The 26,197-nt window shown below is 38.5% G+C and overlaps 2 protein-coding genes across 3 annotated transcripts; both read left to right on the top strand.

Moving 5' to 3' along the window:
• Positions 1-3,755: 3,755 nt before the first annotated feature.
• Positions 3,756-6,786, top strand: LOC133863665 (uncharacterized). The gene is made up of 4 exons (XM_062299703.1): positions 3,756-3,974; positions 4,887-5,043; positions 5,402-5,689; positions 5,981-6,786. Exons 2-4 carry the CDS (start codon positions 4,909-4,911, stop codon positions 6,596-6,598), a joined length of 1,041 nt encoding a protein of 346 aa, XP_062155687.1. The 5' UTR covers positions 3,756-3,974; positions 4,887-4,908; the 3' UTR covers positions 6,599-6,786.
• Positions 6,787-8,234: 1,448 nt separating this feature from the next.
• On the top strand, positions 8,235-25,091 carry LOC133864181 (RNA pseudouridine synthase 5). 2 transcript variants are annotated; one of them, XM_062300437.1, is made up of 14 exons: positions 8,235-8,469; positions 8,675-8,732; positions 8,884-8,911; positions 9,006-9,052; positions 9,182-9,272; positions 9,439-9,604; positions 10,119-10,206; positions 16,943-17,027; positions 18,066-18,141; positions 18,366-18,433; positions 19,660-19,729; positions 22,642-22,720; positions 24,200-24,293; positions 24,678-25,091. In XM_062300437.1, exons 1-14 carry the CDS (start codon positions 8,364-8,366, stop codon positions 24,750-24,752), a joined length of 1,131 nt encoding a protein of 376 aa, XP_062156421.1. In that variant the 5' UTR covers positions 8,235-8,363; the 3' UTR covers positions 24,753-25,091. The 2 variants fall into 2 exon arrangements, with proteins under 2 accessions (XP_062156421.1, XP_062156420.1); XM_062300436.1 differs by having other exon boundaries at positions 18,363-18,433.
• The last annotated feature ends 1,106 nt before the right edge of the window (positions 25,092-26,197 follow it).

The raw sequence follows: 26,197 nt of genomic DNA, 5'->3' as shown, positions 1-26,197 counted from the left end.
ATTCCAGCCATGTAAAATTACCACTTATCTCAAAACTCATTTTACCTTATCCAAATTTTGAACAAATTTAGAAACCAATCTGGTGATGCATGTGTTTTTTTGTAGGAAAGATAAATGAAGGAAGATCTATCTTTAATCATGGCATTCCAAGCAACTCCACAACCTCTTTCGAATTTTCCAAATCAATAAACAAGTTTGGATGCTTATAGTAATGATAGTATATATATAGAGTATATAGCAGAAGCTTGGATCTAAAATATTCCGATCATGTAAAATCATCATTTATTCTAAAAATTTAAACTGATAAGAAAAGATAAATTTAATTATTTAATCAATACTTTAACAGGTCAAGATGCTGTTATAAGCAGCAACATCAGCCCCATGTTATAAAGCCATCGACAATCATGCAAGAAATTGGGAAAGGGTGGTGAAAACATAGACCCACCTTTATTACTTCCTCAAGGGGGTGGGTGTCAGAGTGTGGAGGTGGGGTTAGAATGAATTGGAAAAGTCGATGGCTTGGGTTGGTTTGGTTTAAGGCTGAATATTAGGGGGTTTTCATATAATTTATATTTGATTTTTTAGCTGATGTGTCAAATTCTACACCACATCCCAGTAGAAGGGCTCTCATTTATTTGTCATGCTTTTTATATCATGCGCATCGGATGGGGATTGCTTCTGGAATTGCAGCCTGCTAATCCCTTTCTCATTGGCTCCTCGGATTGACTCTGATCCCATGCGATTCACTATTAATTTTCTTCTGGACAACAATGCTATTTAATTATATAGAAAAAAAAAAAAGGCCCAGAAAAAATATCAAGAAGAAAAACACGCGCCTTTTTCCTGGAGGCAAACTCTAAAGCCGCACGTTTAACTGAATGAATCAAACATGGGTTTTGCGCTTCAGACTCGTCAACTCAACGCTTGGCTTTTTTTGTTTTTTTTAATTGATAGAAGGAAAATGTTATATAGGGATCCTTACCCCTTCTGATCTCTAAGGAAAAAAAAAAAAAAAATGGCTGATCCTATATGTTGATACAAATTTTTGTCCCGTGACGTGGCATCATCAGAAACGTCCCTTCGTCCTTGTCTTTGCCTGCAAAACAATAAAGACCAGCCAAGGGTAGGCCGGCGAAGCCTCCTCTGACGGTCAAGTCAGTCAAGTGTCTAAAGAAGGGGGAGAGAGAGAGAGAGAGTCTGTCAAAAATAGATTCTTATACCCCCTTTTATACCCATGTATGCTATATGTTCATTTTGCCCCTGTCAAGTACAATGCTCCATATAGACGTCTAATATCATCCCTGACTTCACTTGACTTGGCCTAATAAATACTGAAGGCTGCTAGTGACCAAGGCTCAAGCTCCAAGGTCCAATCCAGAGTCCGGGTTCCGAAGACTAATCTGAAGAGCCAAACCTGGCCCCACTTTAAATTGGGGACAAATATTCCCCAACACTATATAAGAAGTAGGGGTGAGTTCCCCAATAATAGCTCAACATCAACCAAAACAATGCTAAAATATATACAAAGAGTAAGAAATGAAACAAATAAATAAATAGGTCCTTTCAAGGGGTCGTACAATGCGATTTCATAAGTAAAAGAGGTATAGAATAAGACAAGTCTATCTATACCCCTACTTGGAATTAACAATAACTATTCAAAGGAGGCTGAAGTGGTAAAAGCACTGTTAAATATCAAAACTGAAACTACAATAAAGAAAAGAATCAATACAAATTCAAATACAAAAATTACCCCTAACGGGAGACAATAACCCAAATAGCATAAAAAACATAATAAAAAAACTCAAAAAACTCAAAAAATTGCAACGACAACAAAGACAGATATGGCGAATGGCAGTACTGGTGTGTTTGGTACACGCCGGCCCAAGTCCCTTGTTCGTTGCACTATTAGAATTAGAGTGTTTGATTGACTCCAAACATGTAGGTGATTCAATCTTTATTGCCTTCCAATTCAGTTGAGAAATTCCACTCTCATAAATGGGTTTCTAGATACAGCCCACCACCGGCTTCTATCTGTGTTCATATGGCATGGAGTAGTACTGGTACGTGCCTTCAATTTTTTAAAAACTACTGTTTAAGTAGTGGTCCACTTCATAAATAAAATTGATTTGTCAACAGCTATCCAATGGGAGATACTAATAGCTATCTAATTATTATTATTATTATTATTCAAGACTTTCAACATCTTGATTAGTGCTCTTTCTTTATTGTCAATTTGCTGTAGGTGGCAACAGCCCAAATTCCACTGCCCTCATACACTTATATATAACATTATCAACCGGATAGAGTTTTCTCCACATTAGGTCAAAAGAATTTTTAACTTTTTCTCTAAACTAGTCTATTAAATTGGCGTATATTCACATACTCTTGAGAATTGTATGTATTTTAGATACATGCCAATTTAATATAGTGGATTCAAGATCTTACCTAATTTGAAGAAAAATATATCCTTAAAATTAATTAATTTTTTTTAATTTTTTCTCTTTTCTAGCTAAAATGAATAATAATAAAAAAAAGAATAATAATGTATTTCATTAGTTACCCTCATTTCTTTGGGTTTTTAACCTTTCTTTATGTCTCTTTCTTTCTCTCATCACCTTCATTCTGTCTCTTGAAGCACCGTCTCTTTCTTTCTTCCTCGCACAGAGCCATCACTAACCAAGATCTACGGCACCATCATCCACAACCCAGTGACCTACCACTATAGAAACGCCACTACCCAAAACTGCCGCACACTATAGCTCCAATTCTACACGGAGACTCCTTCACCCAAGACCCAATACCACATAAACGCCGCGCAATCCAGCTCCAATCCCGCACAGAGCCACTATCACCCACTAGATGCCTTTTTAGCTAAAATAGCATTTTTCCAAAAACCCTAGGGTTGACACCGTTACTGATGTATAATTTTTTTTACTAGTTTCTCTATATTTAAAGGTGCGTTTGAAATTGCGATTTCATAAATTAAAAAGTGCGATTTTAAACCAAATTGCATAAAATGAATTATTTGAAAATTGCGTTTTTTTTAAATTACGATTTAAAAACGCAAATCTACTTTTTCAAATCTTATAAATGAGTGTTTTTTTAAAAACACAAAATTTTAAAAGATAATCTGCGATTTTAAAGGCCAAACTACAATTTTATCAAAAGCTTAACTACATTTTTAAATCGCACATTTTAAAATTATTATTTTTAAACTATACTTTTTGAAATCGTAAACCTAAACGGACCGTATGACTTTTCTTCTTCCTCTTTTCATTTACCTCTTTGTCTTCAACAAAGAAAACGCATTTCTCACTTTTCACTAAAGACAAAAATAATAGTTGAAAAATATGACCGTCGAAAATATAATATCCTTAGAAAATAAGTAACAAAAGAATTTTTTTTTTTTAAAAAAAAAGAAAACCTATATATATTAAAAAAAAAATATATATATATATATATATATATATTCGAATGGCATGTAAGGTGCATTTTAAAAGTAATATTAGTTAAAATAGATAAAGTGGTTTTTAATTAATTATTTTAGATATAAAAAAAAAAAATTATGGCTAAAATTGGGAATGCCATTTCGGACAGAGCCAACAGCCAACCACACCTAACTAATTTCAATTTCCTGCAATAATCGCTCCGTTTCTAAACGTGTCAGAGTCCCATTTGTCTCCCAAATAAAAAAAGGAAACAAATTCGACACGCGTTTCAGCTCGCCGGCTGCAGAAGCCAGAGTAAGCGCTGACCCAATCCACTGTTAAAAGTTTCCTCCTTGGTGAGCTGAACTTTCTCTCCTCTCTCTCAATCAAAGGCGTGTGTGTTCCACGGCGTACAAAAGGGCGTGTGCGTACCACAACGCCATTGTGCTCTCAAAAGGAAAGGCATCCCTCTTCAACCTCTTTCATCTTTTCCCTACCTGCTACAGCTCTCCGATTCCTTCCTTTGTTTCCTCCTCTCTCGCAAAGGTAATGCATCTATGGCTTCCCCTACGGTCGCCATTCTTTCTGGGTTCATCATTTTGCGGATCGTTTTCTATTTCAACGCTCAATTTGTTCTTTTTTTTTTTTTTTGGTTTTAGATAAGTATTTTTAGCTTCTGAATTTAGTTTGCATGATCTATATAATATCGATGCTGAATTTGGTTTCAAAATTGATTTTCTCGTATTACACGCCCTCGATTATAATTGTCCCAGTTGACCGTGCTCCTGAGAAATTTGATACTTACAAGGTTTTTTCGCTGTTGCTTTGACTGAGCTTGGAATTCGCTCTGATATCAATTAGAGGATCGGAGCAAGAGTTTGATAATTAGGAGATTATGATATGTGGGTCAACGGTTTTGAAAGTCATAAAGCTTCAATTTTTTGGGGTGTTATTAATGCTAGATGGGTTTTTTATTGGTTTTTCAAACGCTGTGTCATATGCCTGATTTCTTGTGGTTACAACGGGATTTGGGCATCTTTGTCGATTTTTAGCTTTTTGCAGTTCGTGGTTTGGGATTAAAGGGGTTGGATTGGTCAACTGTGAGAATTCACTGCAATTAATTCGTCCTCTGTGTTTTTTTTTTTTTTTTTAATTTGTTTTCTTGTAAACAAGTAAGCCTCTGACATTAATTAGTTCTTTAGTTAATTTCACCAGCACTTGAATTTGAGCCCCTGACTGTATAAAAATCTTATCTGGGGGGACAGTCACAATAGACATTAGTTTCTTTAGTTAATGTCGCTCACACTGTCAAAATTTTATTTTTTAGGATTATATAGGCTTCATTGTTTAGGTTTCTTTTATAAACTCTTTATATGGATTGATCTTGGTTTGGAATTTGCGATTTCTTGATCTAGAAATGTGATTATGACATTGTTTATGCACTTCCCCTATGTGCAGGGAACCTTGCTTTTTAATAGATATGGAGTTTTTCTTCAGAGACCAAAATGAACAGACTACGCCTTCTCAGCTCGACATGGTTAGATGTCCATTCTTAAGGAACATTAACGAGCCCACTAATTTCTCCTTCTCATCATCCCTGGCTTTCCCAATGCCTGTAAGTTACCTGTTTTCGATGACTGTGTTTCAGAATATTTTCTCTATGTTGCTATGGCATCTTACATGGGTATCACTTGGTGTATTAGATTGAAAGGAATTCCCATCTTAGTATATGATGTTTCTGTGTACAATTTTATTTGCTGATCATTTAGGCCCAAAATTGATGTATTCTTGAGCTGCCTCTTCATGATGCAAGCCCAGCTATTATTTAAAGCTGCAACCTTTCTCTTATAACTTCAAACCCTTGTCATGTGTGTCTCAGGCTGGCATTATGCTTCTATGGCTGCAGTTGGCCTGCCATTTCACCTGTTGTTCAATTTAAACATTTCTTATATGTTTTTACTTCTCCTGCTCAGGTACGTGGAGCCAAAGGTCCCATTTTTGAAGATGGTCCCAATTTTGATACGGCATTTAGGCTTTTCCATGGGCGCGATGGAGTAGTCCCCCTCTCTGGTAGATCATTTGTGCGTTCTGAGAAAGTAGAGCCTCAGCCAGCCCCATCCCAGTTTAATCCTTTAGCAGCAAAGGCAGCCACTATCAGCCTGTCGTCCTTTGGAGGGCCCTTCAGTTTTGATTCATTTTCTGAGAAATGGAAGAATCAGAACAGAAAATCCCAATCATCCAAGAAAGAGTCTTCTTCTAAGGTAATTTATCGCAATCGTTCAAACTACGAGTTTCACATTTGATTCTGTTATATGGATTCAAAGCGCAGTCTAAATTCTTACTTGGGAAAAATTTTATGCATGGGCTAAAGGAAAGTGTAATTTCAGTTCTCTGAACTTCTCAGAGTATCATCGGTAGTAGTGAATATTGTGGATTAGATAATTGAAGTTGGTCAACTGACTGGATCTGTAATTGCTTTTGATCGTATATTCTCTCATTAATCATGCTTCTCATTTACTTGTCCCTTGATGATTTGTACATTGATTTTTCAGGGAGGAAGTTCAAAGCATGAGGCCTTGAGCAATGAGTGGCTGCAAACTGGAAACTGCCCCATTGCTAAGTCATACCGAGCAGTTAGCAATGTTCTTCCACTAGTTGCCAAGGCATTTCAGCCCCCTCCAGGCATGAATATCAAGTGCCCGCCTGCAATAGTTGCAGCCCGAGCAGCTCTAGCACGGACTGCATTCGCAAAGAACCTCCGCCCACAACCCCTGCCTGCAAAAGTACTTGTGATTGGGTTACTGGGCATGGCAGCAAATGTTCCTTTAGGGATATGGAGAGAACACACTAAGAAATTCTCACCAGCCTGGTTTGCCGCAGTTCATGCTGCTGTTCCATTCATAGCCGTACTTAGGAAGTCCGTGCTGATGCCCAAGTCAGCTATGGCTTTTACCATTGCAGCATCAGTGTTAGGACAGGTCATTGGCTCTAGAGCAGAGCGCCGCCGAATGGAGGCAACAGCTGCAAAGAAATTGGTCATTGCAGGAACACCTGTTGGTGGATCGAATCGGCTACATGTGATCAAACCAACTGGCGGACGTTGTGGTGATATTGTGAAATGGGATCCACTTGAGCTGTCCGGGCCATCTTCAGCAGATGTTTATTGCTAGTTTTTCTCAAGTCATGTCATCGACGTGTTGTATCCTTGTGCTCTACAAGATGTAATTCTTTGTATTTCTGTGTTCTTCAGCATATGTTTGCTTTTTGTCATATTGTCCTGTCTCTTTGTTCCTTGTAGAGGAATATACTTTTCGGCAAATGAGGGAATAAAAGATGCAAAATGACAATGATTTACTTATTGATGTGCTATTTTTCATGAGTGGAATTAATTCGAGTTTGTTGCAAATGACGTGTTGTGTCAATGGAGATCGGGAAAGTGAGGTGAAGTAGGTGAAACCACAGCCTCCAATGGAATTTCAACAAAGCCGGCTGGCATGTTCTGGAGCACACGCTTTAATGCAGCCCATTTTTGTTGAAAGTATATTGGGAGCAGGTCAACTAACACTTATTTATAAAATAAGGCAAAATAAGTATATATTCAACCAAATATACTTGACTTGGTCTGATGGTACTACTGTTCTAGAAGTACTGCTTGCCTCTCTAAGAGTCATGCATACACGTTATGATATAAAGAGGAAACTCCCGTTTCATAGTTTTGCAAAATCTTGATGCTCATATCTATGGTTTCTTCTTCTTCCCTCTGCTAAGGAATGTTACATAGAATTGAGTTTGTGGCTCAAAAGTTTGCTATGCAAGAACTAGCTTATTCAGGGACGGAATCAAGATTTTCTATTTGGAGGGACCAAAATATGAACGAGGGATCAAATTTATTTTTAGTACGGGTGAAACCTAGTTTTTAAACCTAAAAATACATATATCTTTTACTTAATAAAAGAAAATTTAAAAACTAACGGGGGCCATGGCCCACTTTGTCTATACATGGATTTGTTCCTGAGTTTATTACTCTCAAAGACAAAACTTAGGTTACGTAGAGTTTCATCTGTGAGCCATTAGGGATGGTCACAACCACCTCCAACGTTTGATTTGGATTTGTTGGCTGCAACCACCAGATTGGGTGGTTTCAGACACCCACATGGTACTTGGGAGTGGCACCCACCAAAAGAGGCTGTCCAAATTTTTTTGGCTGACGAGTGTCACGCCAACACATAAATATGGAGTGCATTAAACGCGTGTATGAATAGCATTACTCAATGAAAAATCAAAACCCAATATCTTAGATGTATCAATAAATACTAGGAAGTTTAATCTAGAGCTTCATTTGTTTCGACATAAAACATTTTCTTATAAAAGATTTTCCTATTCTTTTAGTGTTTGGAATGTCAAAAATTTTATTCAAACCCAAAACATTTTTGGTTAACTAAAAAACCTGCTTTATGCAACGTAAAATGATTTTCCTTTTTTATTTCTGTAAATTATTTTTTGAGTTTGAGCGTCTTCTTCGCAAGTTACGGTACTCGACCTCCTTCTCACTCGCCGCAGCCATCGGAGTTGCCGTCATCATTGTGAATTTTCCATATGAGCTAAATGCTAAAAAATAGTTTCAACTGAAATCATTTTTCAACATAAAATATTTTACATCGACACAAACGGAATTGGACTAAAAGTACAATCAAACTCAATGATTTGTTTGGATTTAAAGTCTTTGTAATTTAGGTTGGGCAGTTGGGCTTAGCCTACTCAGAATTTTAGGCCTAGAACTCAAATTCGGGCCAAGATCAGGTTGTGCCATGCTAGGCCTAATTGACATTATAACGCAGACACACATGTCGATCACCGTCTGATCAAGTTCCCGTCGTTTTGACGAAACCCTCGTCATCGTCAGTTCAGGCCGTCGCTCACCGTCCGAACCGTACCATGTCGAACCCTCCTGAAACAAGTCGGCCTCAGACATTCGGATTGCCCTGGCCCGAGCTCAACGACGGCTTGTTCTACAACGACGTCGTTCGACCCTCCGATTCCGGTCCTCTCATTTCCTACCAACAAATACTCTGTTAGAATCAATGACTCACTAGATTGCTGAAAAACTAAGCGAATGAAAAAGAAAAATTTCGAAATTCTGTTTTTTTGAGTTGGTTAGGTATTATACAAAAAGGAAAAAAAAAATTGAGTAGAGGAATTTGCTCTTTTTTCCCGACTTTGACCTCGACGGTGCGTTTGATTTACAGAATTGACACTGATCGAGTTCTACTCTAGCAAATACAAGAATTCAGCTCCTCCGCTAGGGTAAGCCTGTCAAATTCTATCAAATTGCATTTTCTGTGCATTATTATCGATCTCTATCTCTGCTGTTTTCTCGTAAACCAAACAGATGATCATGAACAAAGAAACGCGAAGTAATTTTTTTCTCTCTAATTCTGCACTAATTATTGAGCAGTTGGGTGCAGCGAATTGGGAATGGACAGGTTCGATTATCAAAATCCGGAAAAGGTTTATTTTTACAAAGAATTCTGCAAATTTATTAATTCTCAGGAATCCTTTGTTTGCTGGCCTGCACAGATAACTGTTGATGGTATTGTTGTTACTGATCCCAACACAATCCTCAGGTTCTTCGATGGAAACTATTTGACTGTGAATTATCCATAAACTTTGTCCTTGAGACATTCTCAATGTTACTTTCTCTCTTCTTCTTTTTCTTTTTCTTTTTTTCTAATTTTATGTAATCAAATTACTAGAGTTGGTTCGGAGATTGTCTATCATAGACTTCCTTGGAGTGAGCCTGATGCGCCTTACATGCTTGAAGTTTTATATGAGGATGATGATATGGTAATTTTTTTCCTTGAAGTATTTTGGTTCAGGGTTACTATGTCTATAATTGCGTGTTTTCTTCAACTTTGGTATTTTTGGATTTTATGTAAATTCGTGTTTCTAATATTCTGGTAGTGTCTTGCACAATTTTTTTACTAGATTATTTAGATTATTATGTTCTCAGGTTTCCCTTAATAAGCCTTCTGGCCTACAAGTTTTACCTGGAGGCCTTTTCCAGCAACGGACGGTTTTAACACAACTTCAATGGCGGGCAAGCAAGCAGAGCTCTTCTGTAGCATGCCAAGAACCACATCCTGTTCCTGTTCATCGCCTGGGAAGGGGCACTTCAGGTTAGACCATGAATTCTACGCATTGTTGTGTGCATGAGATAATTAAAATCTACTACTTCCGTTTTATGAATCAAGCAAGCAATAAGAGGGATGGCTTGCTGATCTGATTGACTTCTGATCAAAGGCAATTTACTTGACAAGGGCAGTGGTTGATACGCATTGAAATGGAATAACAAGAGAAAAGGATGTCAAATGCTGAATGTAACATTATTTTTTTTTTTATGGTTTGTGGTCAAATTCTCACAGTTAAAGTCTGAGTTAACTCATCATAGACTGTTATGACCGATAGATTTCATGCTGCTGAATGAAATAGGATGAGTACAGTGGATAAAGTAATGATACTATTTTGTTTCTTTCATGGATAACAGATCAATATTTCTTGCTCCTCTATATTTTGTTATGTTCTCGCTTTATGGCTTTACTGTCAAACATGTTTGTTTTCTTTGTAACTATAGCAGCTGCTGGTCATACTCTCTAATTGTATTTTGGTTTTGCTGGTTTGTCTGGGTTCTAGGAATATTGCTTTGTGCTAAGACAAAACTTGCCAAAACTCGCCTTGCTGCATTCTTTGCTGATGGGACATCTCATATTGAAGGCAACAGGTTGGGGAAATGAGCTGTTTTCTCTTGCTTTTTTCTGCCTATAGTTTCTATGTTTGCTGATAATTATGATCAGATGATATGTTTTATATATTGATAGTCCGTTTTTCCCTTGATGATGATTACTGTTAGTTTCTACGATCTTCAGGCAGTAAATTAAGAATCTTCTTTGTCTTGTTATCTTTTGGGAGAAAGAAAAGGCTAAGATTGAACATTGCTTATATTTCTTGAGGATTGTATAATAGGTTTTAGTATTTGCAATTCACAACCAAAAATTGAGGTGACTAGTGTAAATGTTAGAATTATTAAGAGAAAGAAAAGGCTAAGATTGAACATTGCTTATAGTTCTTGAGGATTGTATAATAGGTTTTAGTATTTGCAATTCGCAACCAAGAATTGAGGTGACTAGTGTAAATGTTAGAATTATTTTAACCCATATAAAGGAAAAGAAGAGAGGAGTAGAGAAATGTGCGGTGGAGAAAGGCGCGCATCACAATATCTAAACAGAAAGTGTTCAAAGGTGGCACAAAACTGTTTGAAAAAGATTCAATTGAAGATAAGCATGACTAACTTGAAGGAAAGGCCTGATGAAGCCACCAAGCACAACCATTATCATTATAAACTGAGCTGTTGATGTGGCTAAAATGATCGACGGTTGACCTAAATTCATGGAACTGCAGTTCTTTAGCCCCACTAAAAGGTCAAGAAGCTCTGCTTTGCAAAACTCCTTATAATCTGGTGTAAGGTAAATAAATGATACCTATATAGATACATAGGGGAACAATTAAGGCACAATTAAGGCACAATTTTCTCCCTGAGGTGAGGGAGAAAATGGAGAGGTGGTGTTGTGTGGAATCTAAGACGTTTGTGTTTACGGTGGTAGAAAGTGCTTTGGTGGTGAGAGTGGAGGAAAGGAGGAGGAACTTTTCAGGGCTCGTACTGATTGGTGCCCAGAGCATTGGGTGGCTGTTTTCGACCCTAGAGAGTGTGCTGCGGTTTTCAGGAAAGGATTTTGTAAGGTCTTTCAGGGAGGGGTCCAAGGTCATCATCGTTAGGCGAGGAGGTAACGTAGCTGGAAGATTCATCGAAGTAGCAGCCTATGCCTTGGGTGGTCTGAGAGGGATTATATACATTCCTGAAGGTCGGAATGGGTGGGGATGGAGTAGGTTCCTAGCAGAGCTGGGTAAGATCAGGGACTTCCTCATAGAGTCAGCAGGGAAAGATTTGGTTCGGCTTGGACCTCCGCCAGCGAAGGAGCGGGTTGATGGAAATGGAGCCGTCACAGATGCTGCTACTGGTTCAAACGGCTCAGACAATGCACCATCTTACACAGAAGTTCTATGCACAGGTTCTCGCCGACCGGAGGAGGAAGGGTTGAAGCAGGTTCAGCCGGTGCACCCTTTGGGTAAAGACCATCATGACCGTTACGTCTCCGACAATGTGCATGGGGTCAGAAGATTTCCTAAATCGGTAGAACAGTTCCCTGCTGTTTTCCGAGGCAAGTCCGACTGCTCTATTGGTGAAACTAGCGCTGGGTTTCAGATGATTGGAGGGAAAGACACGTTACCCTCCCTGCTGCTCTGGCAAAGCCAGCTGGAGAAGTTGAGAAGTGATGTGGACCGAGCACTAAGTAGTGTGCGTGAAGGGTTACTGTTGGTTGGGCCGGGCTTCAAGCCCAATGGTGATAGGCGGAAGAGAAAGAAGAATAGGAAGAAGAAAAATCAGAGGACCCGTTGGGTTCCGAAAACTAAGCCCAACCCAAGTGATTCAACGGCCGATCTGGCTGCGCTTCCAGCAGCAGGACCGATGTCGGCGATGGGTTCCGGTGGACAAGAGATTGTTCCGGAGAGAGCTACGAGTTCTGACGGGACTCGTCACCCACCTACGACGATCACATCTTCGGAGATCGCGCTCGCCGAGTCTGTTTCCAGGTCAGAGTGGGGGTCTCGACCAGAAACCACAGCTGCGGATATGAGGGAAGAAAAGGAAGAAATGGGTTTAGCCAGGAGTATGGATCAGATTGTGGGAAGCACAGAGGCTGACGGTGGTATTTCTGCTCCTCTCGAAATCCAAGCACCGGTAAGCAACACCAATCTATTGGAGTTAGGTTCTGGGCCAGTCATCAACGTAGTGGACGCTGTCATTAGCCCACCCCTACTCTTCGCCGGAGGGCCGCCGGTAGTCCCTGCCTCGGAATGCATAACCTCCCAGCCAGTTCCTAGTAATGGGTCTGAGCTACCCGTTTCTATTTTGGAGGTTGTACCCAAAGTTCCGGATGCTCCTGCCACAGCTCGGATGGATTCAGATACAATGCTGGTTGTTTGGGCTGGTCGGAGTTCGTTGGACCCTTCGGTTCCTTCGGGCTTTTATCCCTCGGTTCCAGAATTTGACAATGCCTCTATTACTCTCTTCTCCCCTTCCGGTTTGGGGCCCTCGAATGGATTGGAGCTTATAGAGCCCCCGGAGGAAGAGCCGGCTCCTTTGTGTTGCTGTCCGTGTGATAATATCAGGGGTTTTTCCGGTAAAAAATCTCCAAAGGACTTTTTGAAGGCGATTCTGGAGTATAGCCAGTCGGTGGGGATCACGTGTGATGGCTATGAAGGTCAGCTTTCAGCCGTGTTTGAGGCTATCCTTGCTGAAAATGACAAGAAGGAGACGGGTTCTTCTCTGAAAGTGGGCAACAAGTTCAATAGGGAACTTAATAGATTATCATGTTCTATTAATTATGATGCGCGAAGCGGAAGCAGCTCGCAGAGTAGGTGCAAAGGGAGGGCGCTTGGAGGTTTTTTATGAAGCCAAAAATTCTTTCGTGGAATGTCAGGGGATTAAACGAGGGTAGCAAGCGGTTGAAAGTCAAAAACTTAATTAGACAATGGAAGGCAGACATTATTTGCTTGCAAGAAACCAAATTGGAGTTTATCTCCAACAGCTTAGTGAGGAGCCTTTGGGGATGTCACTTCGTTGATTGGTGCTACTTACCCTCTTGCGGGGCCTCTGGTGGTATCCTAATCATGTGGGATAGAAGGGTTGTTGAGAATTTAGATGTGTATGTGGGGGAGTTTGTTGTTGCTTATTCCTTTAGGAGCGTTGCCGATGATTTTACTTGGGCCTTCGCTGGGGTTTACGGTCCTAACCTTGATTTTTTAAGAAGCTCGCTCTGGGACGAGCTGGCTGGCCTCGCTTCTTGGTGGGAGATGCCTTGGTGTATTGGGGGTGACTTCAATGTCACTCGCTTTCCTGCTGAAAGGTCTAGGGAAGCTCGTCTTAACGCTGCTATGATGGAGTTCTCAGACTTTATTTTCGAGCAGGGCCTCATGGACTTTCCTCTCGCTGGAGGGACTTTCACGTGGTCCAATAATCAGGAGAATCCTTCTTGGTCTCGTATTGACAGATTTCTTGTCTCTCCAGATTGGGAGGTCAAGTTTCCAGGGTCTATTCAGAAAAGGCTTCCTAGATTGTGTTCTGATCATTTTCCTATCATCCTGGATTGTGGTGGCATTCAATGGGGTTCCAGACCGTTCAAGTTTGAGAATATGTGGTTGAAGGCTGAAGGGTTTGTGGATAGGGTTCGGCTTTGGTGGGAGTCTTATCGCTTCCAGGGTTCTCCTAGCTTCATCTTCACTCAAAAGCTTAAGGCCTTAAAGGCTGATCTCAAGAGATGGAACGAACAGGAGTTTGGTAATGTGGAGTTTCGCAAAAAAATGCACATGGAAGAGTTATGTACTCTTGATAGGTTGGAGGAACAACAAGGTTTATCTTCCGAAGAAAAGGAGAGGAAATGTGTGGTCATCAGAGACTTGGAGAACTCTATCTTACAGGAAGAGATTAGTTGGAGACAGAAGTCTAGGGTTCTTTGGCTGAAAGAGGGTGATAAATGCACTAAATTTTTTCACCAAATTGCTAACTCGAACAGGAGGTCTAATTCCATAGAGTCGCTCTCTATCAATGGCTCTGTTTCTTCCGACCAGCAGGTTATCAGGGAACATGTTGCTCAATTCTATGAGTCTCTCTTTACAGAACCTCTCCCTTGGAGACCTAGAATGGATAATATGGCTTTCGACACCTTGGATGCAGCTGAGGTCTCTACCTTAGAACTTCCTTTCGAGGAGATGGAGGTCTTAGAGGTGGTGAAATGCATGAATCGAGACAAGGCACCTAGTCCTGATGGGTTTTCTCTTGCGTTTTTCCAAGACTGCTGGGATGTGATCAAGACAGATCTTATGAGGGTTTTCTGGGACGTTCACTCTCAAAGCAAGTTTGTCAAAAGTGTTAACGCCACTTTTATTGCCTTAATTCCGAAGAAGTCTGGGGATGTGGATCTAAAGGACTTTCGTCCTATCAGTCTTGTAAGTGGTGTGTACAAGATCATTGCAAAAGTCCTTGCAAATAGACTTAAAAAGGTGGTGGAGAAGATTATATCGTCCCCTCAAAATGCTTTTGTGAAAGGTAGGCAAATTCTTGATTCAGTTCTTATAGCCAATGAGTGCTTGGATAGTCGAATCAAATCCGGTGAACCAGGGTTACTTTGTAAGTTGGATGTTGAGAAGGCCTACGATCATGTCAACTGGGATTTCTTATTGTATATGTTGAGAAGATGTGGCTTTGGGGAGAGATGGTGTTCCTGGATAGCGCACTGTATATCTACGGTACGGTTCTCTGTGTTGGTGAATGGTTCCCCAACCGGTTTTTTCAGTAGCTCTCGTGGCCTTAGACAGGGTGATCCACTGTCACCCCTATTGTTCGTTATTGTGATGGAGGCTCTTAGTAAGTTTTTCTTCGCTACTGTCCAAAAGGGCTACCTTTCAGGGTTTTCTGTGGGTTCTGGCAACAGCGAAGCAATTAACATTTCTCATCTATTGTTCGCAGACGATACTTTAGTCTTTTGCGGGTCTAATTCTGATCATCTTCATTATCTTCGTATGCTTCTTATTTCTTTTGAAGCTGTGTCAGGATTGAAGATTAACCTGGCCAAATCTGTTATGGTTCCTGTGGGTGATGTGGATAATATGGACGGTCTGGCTAACATATTGGGCTGTGGAGTTTCCTCTCTTCCTATAAAGTATCTTGGTCTTCCGTTGGGAGCTCCTTTCAAGGCTAAGTCTTGTTGGGATGAAGTTGTAGGGAAGATTGAGAGGCAGTTGGCAAGCTGGAAGCGGTTGTATCTGTCGAAGGGGGGTAGGGTTACCCTTATAAAGAGTACTCTCTCCAACCTCCCTACATATTTTCTCTCTCTTTTCCCCATTCCATCCAGTGTTGCTAGTCGTATTGAGAAGCTGCATCGAGACTTTTTGTGGGGTGGTATAGGCGACGAATTCAAATACCACTTGGTTAGTTGGTCCAAGGTTTGTCATCCTATTTCTGAAGGTGGTTTGGGCATTCGAAACTTGAGAATTTTCAACAAGGCGCTTTTAGGGAAGTGGTTGTGGCGTTATGCTTATGAGAGAGAAGCTTTGTGGAAATCTGTGGTGGATGCAAAGTATGGCTCTACTAGGGCTGGTTGGTGTTCCTTAGATCCCCTTGGGTCTCATGGTGTGGGGATTTGGAAGAACATTAGGAAGGGGTGGAGCTTGTTTTGTAGCTATACCAGACTTATCTTGGGCAATGGGTCAAGGATACGTTTTTGGGATGATGTATGGTGTAGAGAGATGTCCCTCAAGGAAGCTTTTCCAGTTCTGTATGATATAGCTTGTGCCAAGGATACTTTGGTAGCAGACCACTTGGTAGTGGTAAGTGGTTCCTATCAGTGGGATGTCAGATTTTTCCGTGATGTACACGATTGGGAGGTGGACGTCATGGCTTCCTTTTTCTCCTTACTGTATTCATCCAAGGTTGCTCAAGATGGGGGGGACCGGCTATGGTGGTCCCTCTCTCGCAAAGGGTCTTTTGATGTTAGATCATTCTATAAGGCTCTTGCTTGCAAAGAAGCTATTTTATTCCCCTGGAAAAGTATTTGGCGGACCAAGGCCCCATTGAAAGTGGCCTTCTTCACTTGGACGGCAGCGTTAGGGAAAATCCTCACCTTGGACAATCTCAGAAAGAAGCGGGTCATTGTGATTGATAGATGCTGCATGTGTAAAATGACCGGGGAGACTGTGGATCATCTTCTTCTTCATTGCGAGGTTGCACGCGCTCTTTGGTATGTCATCCTCAGTCGTTTCGGTCTGTCTTGGGTGATGCCTTCTCGGGTGATAGACTTATATGCCTGTTGGTGGCCGGGGGGACGTTCCCGAAGCGCGGTCGTGTGGAAAATGGCTCCTTGTTGTCTTATGTGGTGCTTGTGGACGGAACGCAACGATAGACAGTTTGAGGACAAAGAAAGAACCATAGAGGAGCTCATTTCCTTTTTTCTTCATTCTTTGTACTCATGGACGGCTGCGTATCTAGCACCTCTAGGGATTAGTTTTAAAGATTTCCTTGTATTGCTTTCTTCTTCTTCTTAATTGTCTCTCTTGTATACCCCATGTATACTTGATAGCGCTTTGCGTTCTTCTAATAAAATTCTCTTACTTATCAAAAAAAAAAAAAAAGTGGTTTAACTACATGAAGGATCCACAACTCATGAATGGCACAACTATTAAAAGATGAATATCAAATGCGCACTGTGTTTTCAATACCTAAAAATGCTAAAAATAAATCCAATCGTGTGTTTTATTGCTGTGTATTAAGTATTCCTCATGATGGCTTTCATTTTTAATCATAATATGCGTTGCTGGTGAAATCTGCAATCTCACAAATACAGAAATACCAATGTGGAGACCTGTGGAGTAAGAAAAATTTCAAAGATATACCGCGCACTAGTGACTGGGATACTTGATGAAGATAAGGTAACACCCTAGCACAACACTGTCTTTGCCTTATCCTCTTGTGTGTGTGTTTATGTGTCTGTCTGTGATTTCTGAATGTATTGCCAGTTTCAATCTCTCATGTATAGGTTATGCATAAATAAGTAAATAAGACTGATAGCTCAAAGAACCATTGATGCCCACTGCTTTTATGGGTCCTGTCCTACATTTGACTTTAAATAATTCTAATGTGATTGTTAAAACCTTATCCTCTTTTATAAGAGGACAGGAGGACTCAACTAAAAGCTGAGGTGGAGAAAATAAAGAGTTCCAGTTACAATATATGTTTACCCTATGAGAGAATTCAAAAGTTTGCAACCCAATGCTAAGGTAGTGAAATGGAAGTTTTGAATACTTCACTAGCAATGTACACAAAATGATAAGAAAATCATTGCACAGATATGCACAGAGCCAGTTGCATTCATAGAATCAACCAGAATTGATTAGGAAATATGTCAATAAGCAGGGAATTAAGTATGATAGCTGGAAATTATTGAATTTTACATTAGAATCAGATTTCAAATGAGATCACTTATTTGTGACTTTGAAAAGAAGAAATAGATGCCGAGGGTGCTATTTGAACTGTTTGACTTCTTCTCTTGTTGGTGCTGAATCATCTTCATCAACTTTCTCCCATCTTGTCCTCCATTAGTGCTAATTATAGCTTCTAATGGATGTGTTCACTTATTGCATCTTTTCTTCTCTTCCCACCCACCTTTTTTAACTTTGTCAATTTGATTGTGTTCATTTATACTCTCTTTTTTTCCTCAGGTTATGATGGTCTTCTTGTTCAAGCCTTTTAATGTTTTTTTTCTTCTTTTTGAAATATTTTCACTTATACTTCTGCTAGGGAGCCCTGACTCAAATTTCACCTCCTCCCCTTTAGAAATGAAGTGGAGAATGAGGTCGTGGGTGCAAGACCCATTGGGTTTGCGTATAACTTACCAATATTTAAAATATATCTTCAGTTATAATTCCGATTAGCAGTATTATGCACTGAAAGTTATTTTTGCATTACAGGTAATGATAAAACAGCCCATTGGAATGGTGCGTTATCCTGGTGTTGCCAAGGGCCTGTACGTTGCTTCTTCCTCAGGTTTATATGATTTATGTAACGTCTTAAATGATGTTTTTCTTGGATGTAACATCCACTTGCTATTTTGCAGTATAATATATGTTTCAATTTTGTCTTTTTGCTACCACTTTATTGAATTAGAGCGTGTACTATATCATTATTCGCTGTCATTGATTCTTGGCTTTCAACCACATAAATCTTTCTTATCATGTTTAACCCTTTCATTAACTTTTCTTTTTCAGCAGGGAAACCAGCTCTGAGCAAAGTTGATGTTCTTGAGAGAGGCATGCAAGGGAACAAAACATTGGTCCAGGTTCTCTAGTTTATAAATTAGAATTGCATGATAATGCATAAGTAAATCCACTCTCTTTAAGTTGTTATATAAGATCATTTTATTTAGTTTCATTTATCCAACATTATGTTAGCAATAGAGCATTTCCATGTGGGACCTGGGCATATCCACTATCTCTCTCTTTTGTTTATTTTCTGCAAAACAGAGATCAAGGAACTCCTCAAACAACAAAAGGTAAAGTACACTTTTGGTCCTCCAAGTTTGATTAATGTTTCTATTTCTCATTTGTCTTTTCCAATTACAAAAATGTTACCCTCAGACTTTCATCATTGTTTTAATGTTGTTCCTACATTCAAGTCCATTTGATTTTAGCTAATGGAGCATGACACATGGCACCATCTAGATTGACATGGCATCTTTTAATCCACTTGGCAACACATCTACTAGGCCATTAACATGTGATGGTGCCAAATATCATGTTCCTTTAACTAAACTCTAAACTGATTTTGATGGAGGAACAACATTAAACAATGGTGAACGTCAGAGGGTAACATTGTTGCAATTGGAAAGAAATGAACGAAATAGAAACACGAATGAAAGTCTAATGACCAAAAGTGTTCTTTACCCAACAACAAAAAAATAGCATTCGCAACAGGGGAGTATTGAAAGGAATGTCATTATTTTGTAATTGGAATCATACAATCATTCATGTCACTTAAGTTATATAGGAATTCTTAACCCAAAAGATGAAATCATATAATTAGAAAATCTTTGTAAAGTAAAAATGATGGAACTGAGTTTCAAATGTCAACATTGAAGGTATTTGAATGAAATGTCATTAATTTTTTTTATTTTTTTAATAAATAATTTTTTGTCCCCAAGGAGAGAGGGAATGAGAGATTCAAACTAGTGACCTCCGCTTCATGAGGCATGGTTGCTAGCCGATTGAACTAGTGATCTCGTTAATTTTTGAAATCTTTAGATTGTCTAAATAGTAATGGCCTAATTTTGGCAGCTTCCCAAGTGTCAAATGTTAGCAAACACTGATAAGCAGTTGACCTGCATGTCCAGGGATTGCCTGGTGAACAGTTACAATTGGGAAAATAGAGAGAGAGTTTTCGGAGGAAAGAATTTGTATTCCTTTTTTTCTTTTTCTTTTTCTTTTTTTCTTTTTCCATTTTTTCTTTTTTTAATCTTGTTATAGCGTAAATATATGGCATTCTCTAATATGTTGATCTATTTAACAGGTTGAAATTCAGTCAGGACGACCCCACCAAATACGTATCCATCTTTCTTTCATTGGGCATCCTTTGTTGGGTAAAGTTTGAAGTGTTTTTATCTCTATTATATCTTAATGAATTTTGAACAACTATTGTTAAATTATCACTTATCCCAAAAATTTAAGCCGATAAGGAAGGGGCGGATTAAATTATTTAATCAATATTCTAACACTCCTCATCAGGTGTGAGCTCAAACTATCTTTCAATAAGTAAGACCCCAACACGTGAAATATTTAATTGAAATAGGAAGTGAATGGCAAAGACAAGTTCGAACCCAGGACCTTTGCTTTGGTACCATATTAAATTACAACTTATCACAAAAGTTTAAGCTGATTGAAAATGGTTAATTTAATTATTTAATGAATATTCTAACATTTATTTTACTCAAGCACCACCTAGTTGCAGCATATGTTGTAAATTCATGGGGAAGAAGTGTCTTGTGGGTGTGGGTGTGGGTGTGGGTGTGACAGTAAGTGAATAAAGAGAAATTAAGATTGAGTTTGAGTTTGAGATAGGTGACTATTTGAAGGTAATAAGTAGACGCTTATTATGCATTGCAGAAGCTAGTAACTTAATACATTGGTACCATTTTTTTAAAGAATTCACTATAGTTGGGCAACATGTGGAAAGGGAGCAATGAGTTGAGAAGTGTTAGTAGTGTTGAAGAAACTCCCTATGTGTGTATAAACAAAGACAACTACGATTATTTTTTAGAAAAGGTGAATGACTATAGGAAATGACCAAAAGAGGAAGAACATCAACTAAGGAGGAACCCCCTGGGCATTCTAGCTTTGCCTCCCTGCCTATAAAACAAAGCAAAATGCCCCCTTTTTTCCTTCACAAAGATTCCTTTCTCTTTTAGTTTTCCAACTTCACTATGATTACTTTGTTTCAATAGGACTATTTTCAGAGCTTGTCAATATTAAAGAAAAATAAAATATAAAGTGCACTACCTTCAAAGAATAACATATAATTCTTTATTCATTTTTTTCGAAGTATAAATTTAGTAGTACTTATTATTTGTGTTTTTCTTTTGTCACATTGCAACACCCCATGCTTTCCTTCCTTATTTAATTTAAATCGTTTTTTTTTCCTCTTTCACTACTTGCATTTTTTTATTGTTAATAATCCTACAAATAGAAAATGTGAGCTAGAAAAAAAAAGAAAAAAGAAACCTCCAATGGTTTGATAATGATCAAAAGAGTCAAAAAGCATCTTTTGTTGCTCAGGTAGTAACTACTTTACACGCAATTAAATAATTTCTCTTCCAATTAAATCGTCTCTCTATGCAATAAGTCAATCTTTTCAATTACTTACTTGTTTAAGATTTGGAAAATATTTTATTGAAAAAAAAAAATTATGCTCAAGATTGAACTGTTATTGATATATTACTAAATTTGCAATTTGCAATTTGCAATCATGAACTGCTATATATATATATTAACTATGCAGCTATGTATCAAAATTAAAGTTAAGAAAGCATTGTATGAACTCATATTGAGTTGAAATGAACAAGCTATTGCCATCAAAAGATTAACAAAATTTCATTTCTTAATATTTTACTAAGCAATTGATACAATACTTAGTAATTAATCTTTTCTTTTCTTTTTTTTTCCTTTTGGAATTTATTAATGTTTTTCAAATTATATCTTGGAAAGCGGCATCTCAACAAAGAGTGGGGAGTAAGTGGACCATTACTTACTCCATTGTGAGATGGCTACTGCCCTTAGAATATCATTTTCAGCCTTGTAGGGTTGGCTTGGGTTATACCTTAGTCAGGTAGTAGACCTTTTCGCCTGCTTGAAAGGGCAATGTGGTAGGGTTTGAAATACTGTTATGTGGAAGATGGTTCTACCATGCCTTTTATGGTGTCTTTGGAGGGAAAGAAATTATCAATATTTTGAAGACTGTGAACGGACGTTGGGGGAACTAAAAAATTTATTCTTTAAGATTCTTTACCTCTGGACAACTGTCTTTGACACTAATATTTCTAGTTTTGATGTTTTTCTCGAGCTTTTTTCTTCTTCTAACTAGGTGTTTCTCTTGTATACGTCATGTGTACTTGGATTGCGCTTTTTAATAAATTGTGCCTCCATTGCTATCGCTACCCTATTTCGCCACTGATCCTGGCATATATATATATATTATTTTATGGGTAATACTTGGCTGAAGCAAAATTTCCGGAATTCTTCCGGAAATTTTGCTTGAGCATGGCAGTTTTGTAAATAATAATATTTACAAAATTGCCATGCTCAAGCAAAATTTCCGGAAATTTTGCTTCAGCGTAGCAGTGCTCTTATTTTATTAACTACTATTCAAAGCTGGCTCTGCCGCTGCTTAGTCACCAATTCCTTTTAGACTTTATGAAATTATGTAAAGAAAAAAATGTTACAGCAAAATTTAGTTTGTGGGAGGCTATTCATACCTACGGAAAAGCTAATAGAATATTGCCTAGATAGGATATTGTTGAGGACCAACAACTTGAGACCTTCCAACCTAAGTCCAGCAAACTATCTTGGACGACTGGGTTGAAGAGACTACTCCTCATTCAGGAGATATACATTCAATCTATTCAACCTTACATTCCAAAGTTTTTCATGTTCTGATGCTAGCTTTTGGCCCAGAGTGCATGAAGACAGTTATGGGTAGCAACATCAATGTGTCTTGCTTGTTATCTCTGCTTCACTTTTTTGCAGCATTGGCACGTAGACTGGGCACTTTGTAAAAATAACATGAACATGCACTTCTCCATGAGGAACACTTATTTTATCTTGCAAATATCAACCGTTTTTCATTTGAGAAGCATTTTAGATCTCACATTTTGTGAATTTATAATTAAATATGTTTGTTGTTTAGCTGCTGAGTTGCTTTGCCTGATTATGAAGTGCAAATTCTGGATGAAATATGTTAGTGGACAGAGTTTGAGAGTTATCTTTTTGCGCTTAGCAGGTGATCCTCTCTATGTTAGTGGTGGACAACCAAAGTGCTTTGATCCTGAATTTATTGATGAAAGTTTTGCAACTGACGGGTAAGCAAATGTTGATTTACAAGGTCAATACCTTTATACTCTTACATAGTATTTTTTTCCTCAGTTTTTGTAGACTAAAGGAATCCCTTTCATATGGAAATCTTTTCCTTATGGTGCTTTAGAAATCACCAGAAGATAAGATATGATTAGGAAGCTATTCTCACTGAGCAGAGGATAGTATCCTACAAACCGTTTACCAATGTATATCTTTTCATAACTACATCTTATAGTGTAGATGAGCTGATACAAGTCAGACAACTAGTGGGTCACTTCTCAGACGGTTGCCTCATCTTATTAGGCACTTTCTTCTACATTGGTTGGTAACTAAACCCCCGGTCCCATAACAAGTGACACTTTTGCCAAAATTGTGTGTCCCATATCAGAAAAATGGAAGTATAAAACTTTTATTTTCCCTATTTATCCTCATTTTGAAGTTTTGTCCTTTCCGGACGTTCAGGATAACCGTCCGGACGTCCCCAAACATACCGTCCGGACGCTTCACACAAAAGAAATTTGAAAGAGAGGAAAAAGAGCAGCAAGATATTTCCCAGATAATTTTCAGAATACGCATGTATATATCACTGATATCTTAGTTTAATAAACAGTTCAAACATATCCCAATATATAAGTGAGAGTTAAGTTTTAAAAAAATCACAAGAATTTCCCAGCAGAAGGATATTTCAATAGACAACTTATCTCAAGCAATGCGTGTATGTGTGAAGGCTTTCTCAATAAGGTATAAAGGTCACTGATATGACTTAAAACACTCGGATTTTCTAAACAAGAGAGAAAATCAATGTTAGATCAGTCAAAAGTCAAACTTTATATTACTAGAGCCTAGTCACCTTCATCCGATACACTCTCCCTAAGTTCCAGCACTTTTCTTTTTTTCTATGTCCTTTAATGAACGTCTATTTCTGCAATGATGTGATCACTGACTGTTTCTTTAAGGACAAGATCAAGAACAGATTTATAGCAGTGGATCTTTTTATCCATATTTATTTCGAATTGAAAGCTTTTTATCATTTGGTGCTGCAACCTAATGAAAAGTTCAACACACTTAAAAACACATTTTGGGAGAACATACAAAAAGTTTGAATTATGAATTATCAAGGCAATTAATGTTCCTTCCTAAATTTCGACTTTTTCTTTTTTAAATTGTGATGAGGTAGTATAGTAAGATGATCATGTCTAAGCGTGAAGATCAAAGACATTGGGATTGAACCTGATCATGCATGAATTTGTTGTGATGCCCGTTATTAAGCATTTTGGAATTGAACTTGCGCATTGTTTGATCTACCAAGTACAAGTAGCATTCTCTTTACCCTATGCCAAATTCATATCATAAAACAGCTTTAGCGATCTCCTTTCTTTGACAATACGAATGCTGCCATCGAAATTGAGAGACAAGAATAGGTTAATGTTATAAGTTTGATACAAGTACCTCATGCAAGTCCATATTTGTTTCACAATTTGTAGAGGATACCAAAGGCCTATAAAACCTGTTCCAGGGGACTGCGGCTACTGCTTGCACGCGCATCAACTGGTTCTTTCTCAACCATCCTCCAATCAGGTGAGTAGAGCAGGAATAGGTGTCAAAAATGATGCAGTGGTTACAAATTCAGAATGCAGCTTATGACATTTACTTCTTACCATAAAGCAAATGGAAACTCAATTTCATGTCTAACATATGAAAGTCATATATTAAAGGAAGATGCACCTCATTTTGTTATTTAGAGGCATATGAAGTTTACTTGCTCTCTCGAGGTACATCTTCTCTGGGCCATTCAATGCTCAACATAAATGACTTCAGTAGGGATCTCAAGTTTTTTTATTATTCTTCCCTCACCCTTCAAAAAAAATGATTAGCCGATTTGGGCCGTACTGGTTAGTGGTTACCATTATAAGAATCGTCAAGCGAGGCAGCCTAATCCAACTGTTAATTCCGCTTTTGCAGGTAATTAAAATAACTGCACCTCTTCCACCAGTACTCCGAACACAGGAGGAGGCCGAAGTAAACAACACTAATTAGCAGCAACACTATTTAACATGCTGCTGTCAGTCGGCTGCAGAAATTTGGAGAGCAAACGACAGCTTTCGTTGCAGCCGTGCTAACTTTCGACAGTAGCAAGATGATTTTATTTTATCTTTTTTACCATGTCGTGTTTAAATTAGAAACGTTGCAAAATCAAACGGCTGATTTATTATTGCTTGATAGGGGTGAAAAGGTAATTACGGTTAGCGGTTATTAGCTAAAACTGCTAACTGTAACCGTCGAGCGGTTATCAAAAATATGGAAACCGCCTAGGCGGTTGTCGGTTAGGAAATAACTGCCGGTTGGAGGTTATAAACCGGCAACCCCTTTTTTTAATTTTTTTTTTTTTTTTCTAGTCTCTTTGCTGTTGGCCGATCGCCAATCATACCAAAAAAAAAAAAAAAAATAGCAAATTTTACATAGTCAACCACAAACATTCAGATCTAAGAACTTATCAAAAAAAATATTCAGATCTCATTGAAGTCCTATGGTGTTGATTGGGTTCATGGCGACCTGAAATCATCCATGTAGCAACGGAACTGTAGGTTTCTGCCGACTGCCGTATCAGTCAGCATTGTAGACCTTGAAGAATTAACAATAGAACGTGATCTATGGAGAATCTTGGAGATGAGAGACAAGAGAGTCGAGAGGTTGAAGGTGAGTGGCGGCATGGAGATTGAGAAAATGGAATGAGATGAGTCAGAGGATTCATTTTGTATTCTTTAGGGCTAGGTTGAAAAAAGCATCATTTATATGTGTTCTCTAAGCCTTAAATTTAGGATGAAAATAGCGGTGTTTCCATATGTATATATATATATATATATATATAATAAAGGCAATTAGCTGTAATAATCGCTAACTGCCTTTGTATTTCACCCCAATTGCTTGGCCATCATTTTCGCTCTTAGTTTCGTCAAATAATTCCAAAATAGAACGGTACTCTTATTGTATATGTAGGAATTACTACCTATCAACCCCGCCAATTGAGACTTTCACTGGAGAAATTCTGAGAAAAGTACTGTTAATCCACCACACTCAGGACCAGGTGATATATGTCGGCCACTTAAAATAGGCCACGTAAGCCAGCATGAAGAGTAGAATTTCTCTCATTGAACTTCATATGTGATGTGACGTCATTAGTTTCACTTCAAATCCATACCTTCTTCAGGCGACCCAGTAAGCCTTGAACCCATAAAATCAATCCATTAAACTCTCGAGACTTTCAGCTGCCTCACAAACTTGCGTCCAGCACAAGAAGCTCCTTTATGCCAGACCACGTAAGTAGTCTACCACAGAAGAAAAAAAAAAGGGGGTTGGGGGGGGAGTGCAAGAAAGGCGAGAAAGATACCAAAACCATCTCTTTGCTGATTGAAAACAAGAGAGAGGGAACCAAATATGAGGAGTGTCATCTCCACATGTGATTCCTGGAAGGAAAACAAATA

The sequence above is a fragment of the Alnus glutinosa genome, chromosome 3, assembly GCF_958979055.1.
Source record: "Alnus glutinosa chromosome 3, dhAlnGlut1.1, whole genome shotgun sequence".
NCBI lineage: Eukaryota > Viridiplantae > Streptophyta > Magnoliopsida > Fagales > Betulaceae > Alnus > Alnus glutinosa.
The sequence above is the reverse complement of the archived record's forward strand: the minus strand, read 5'-3'. Positions and strand labels throughout refer to the sequence as shown.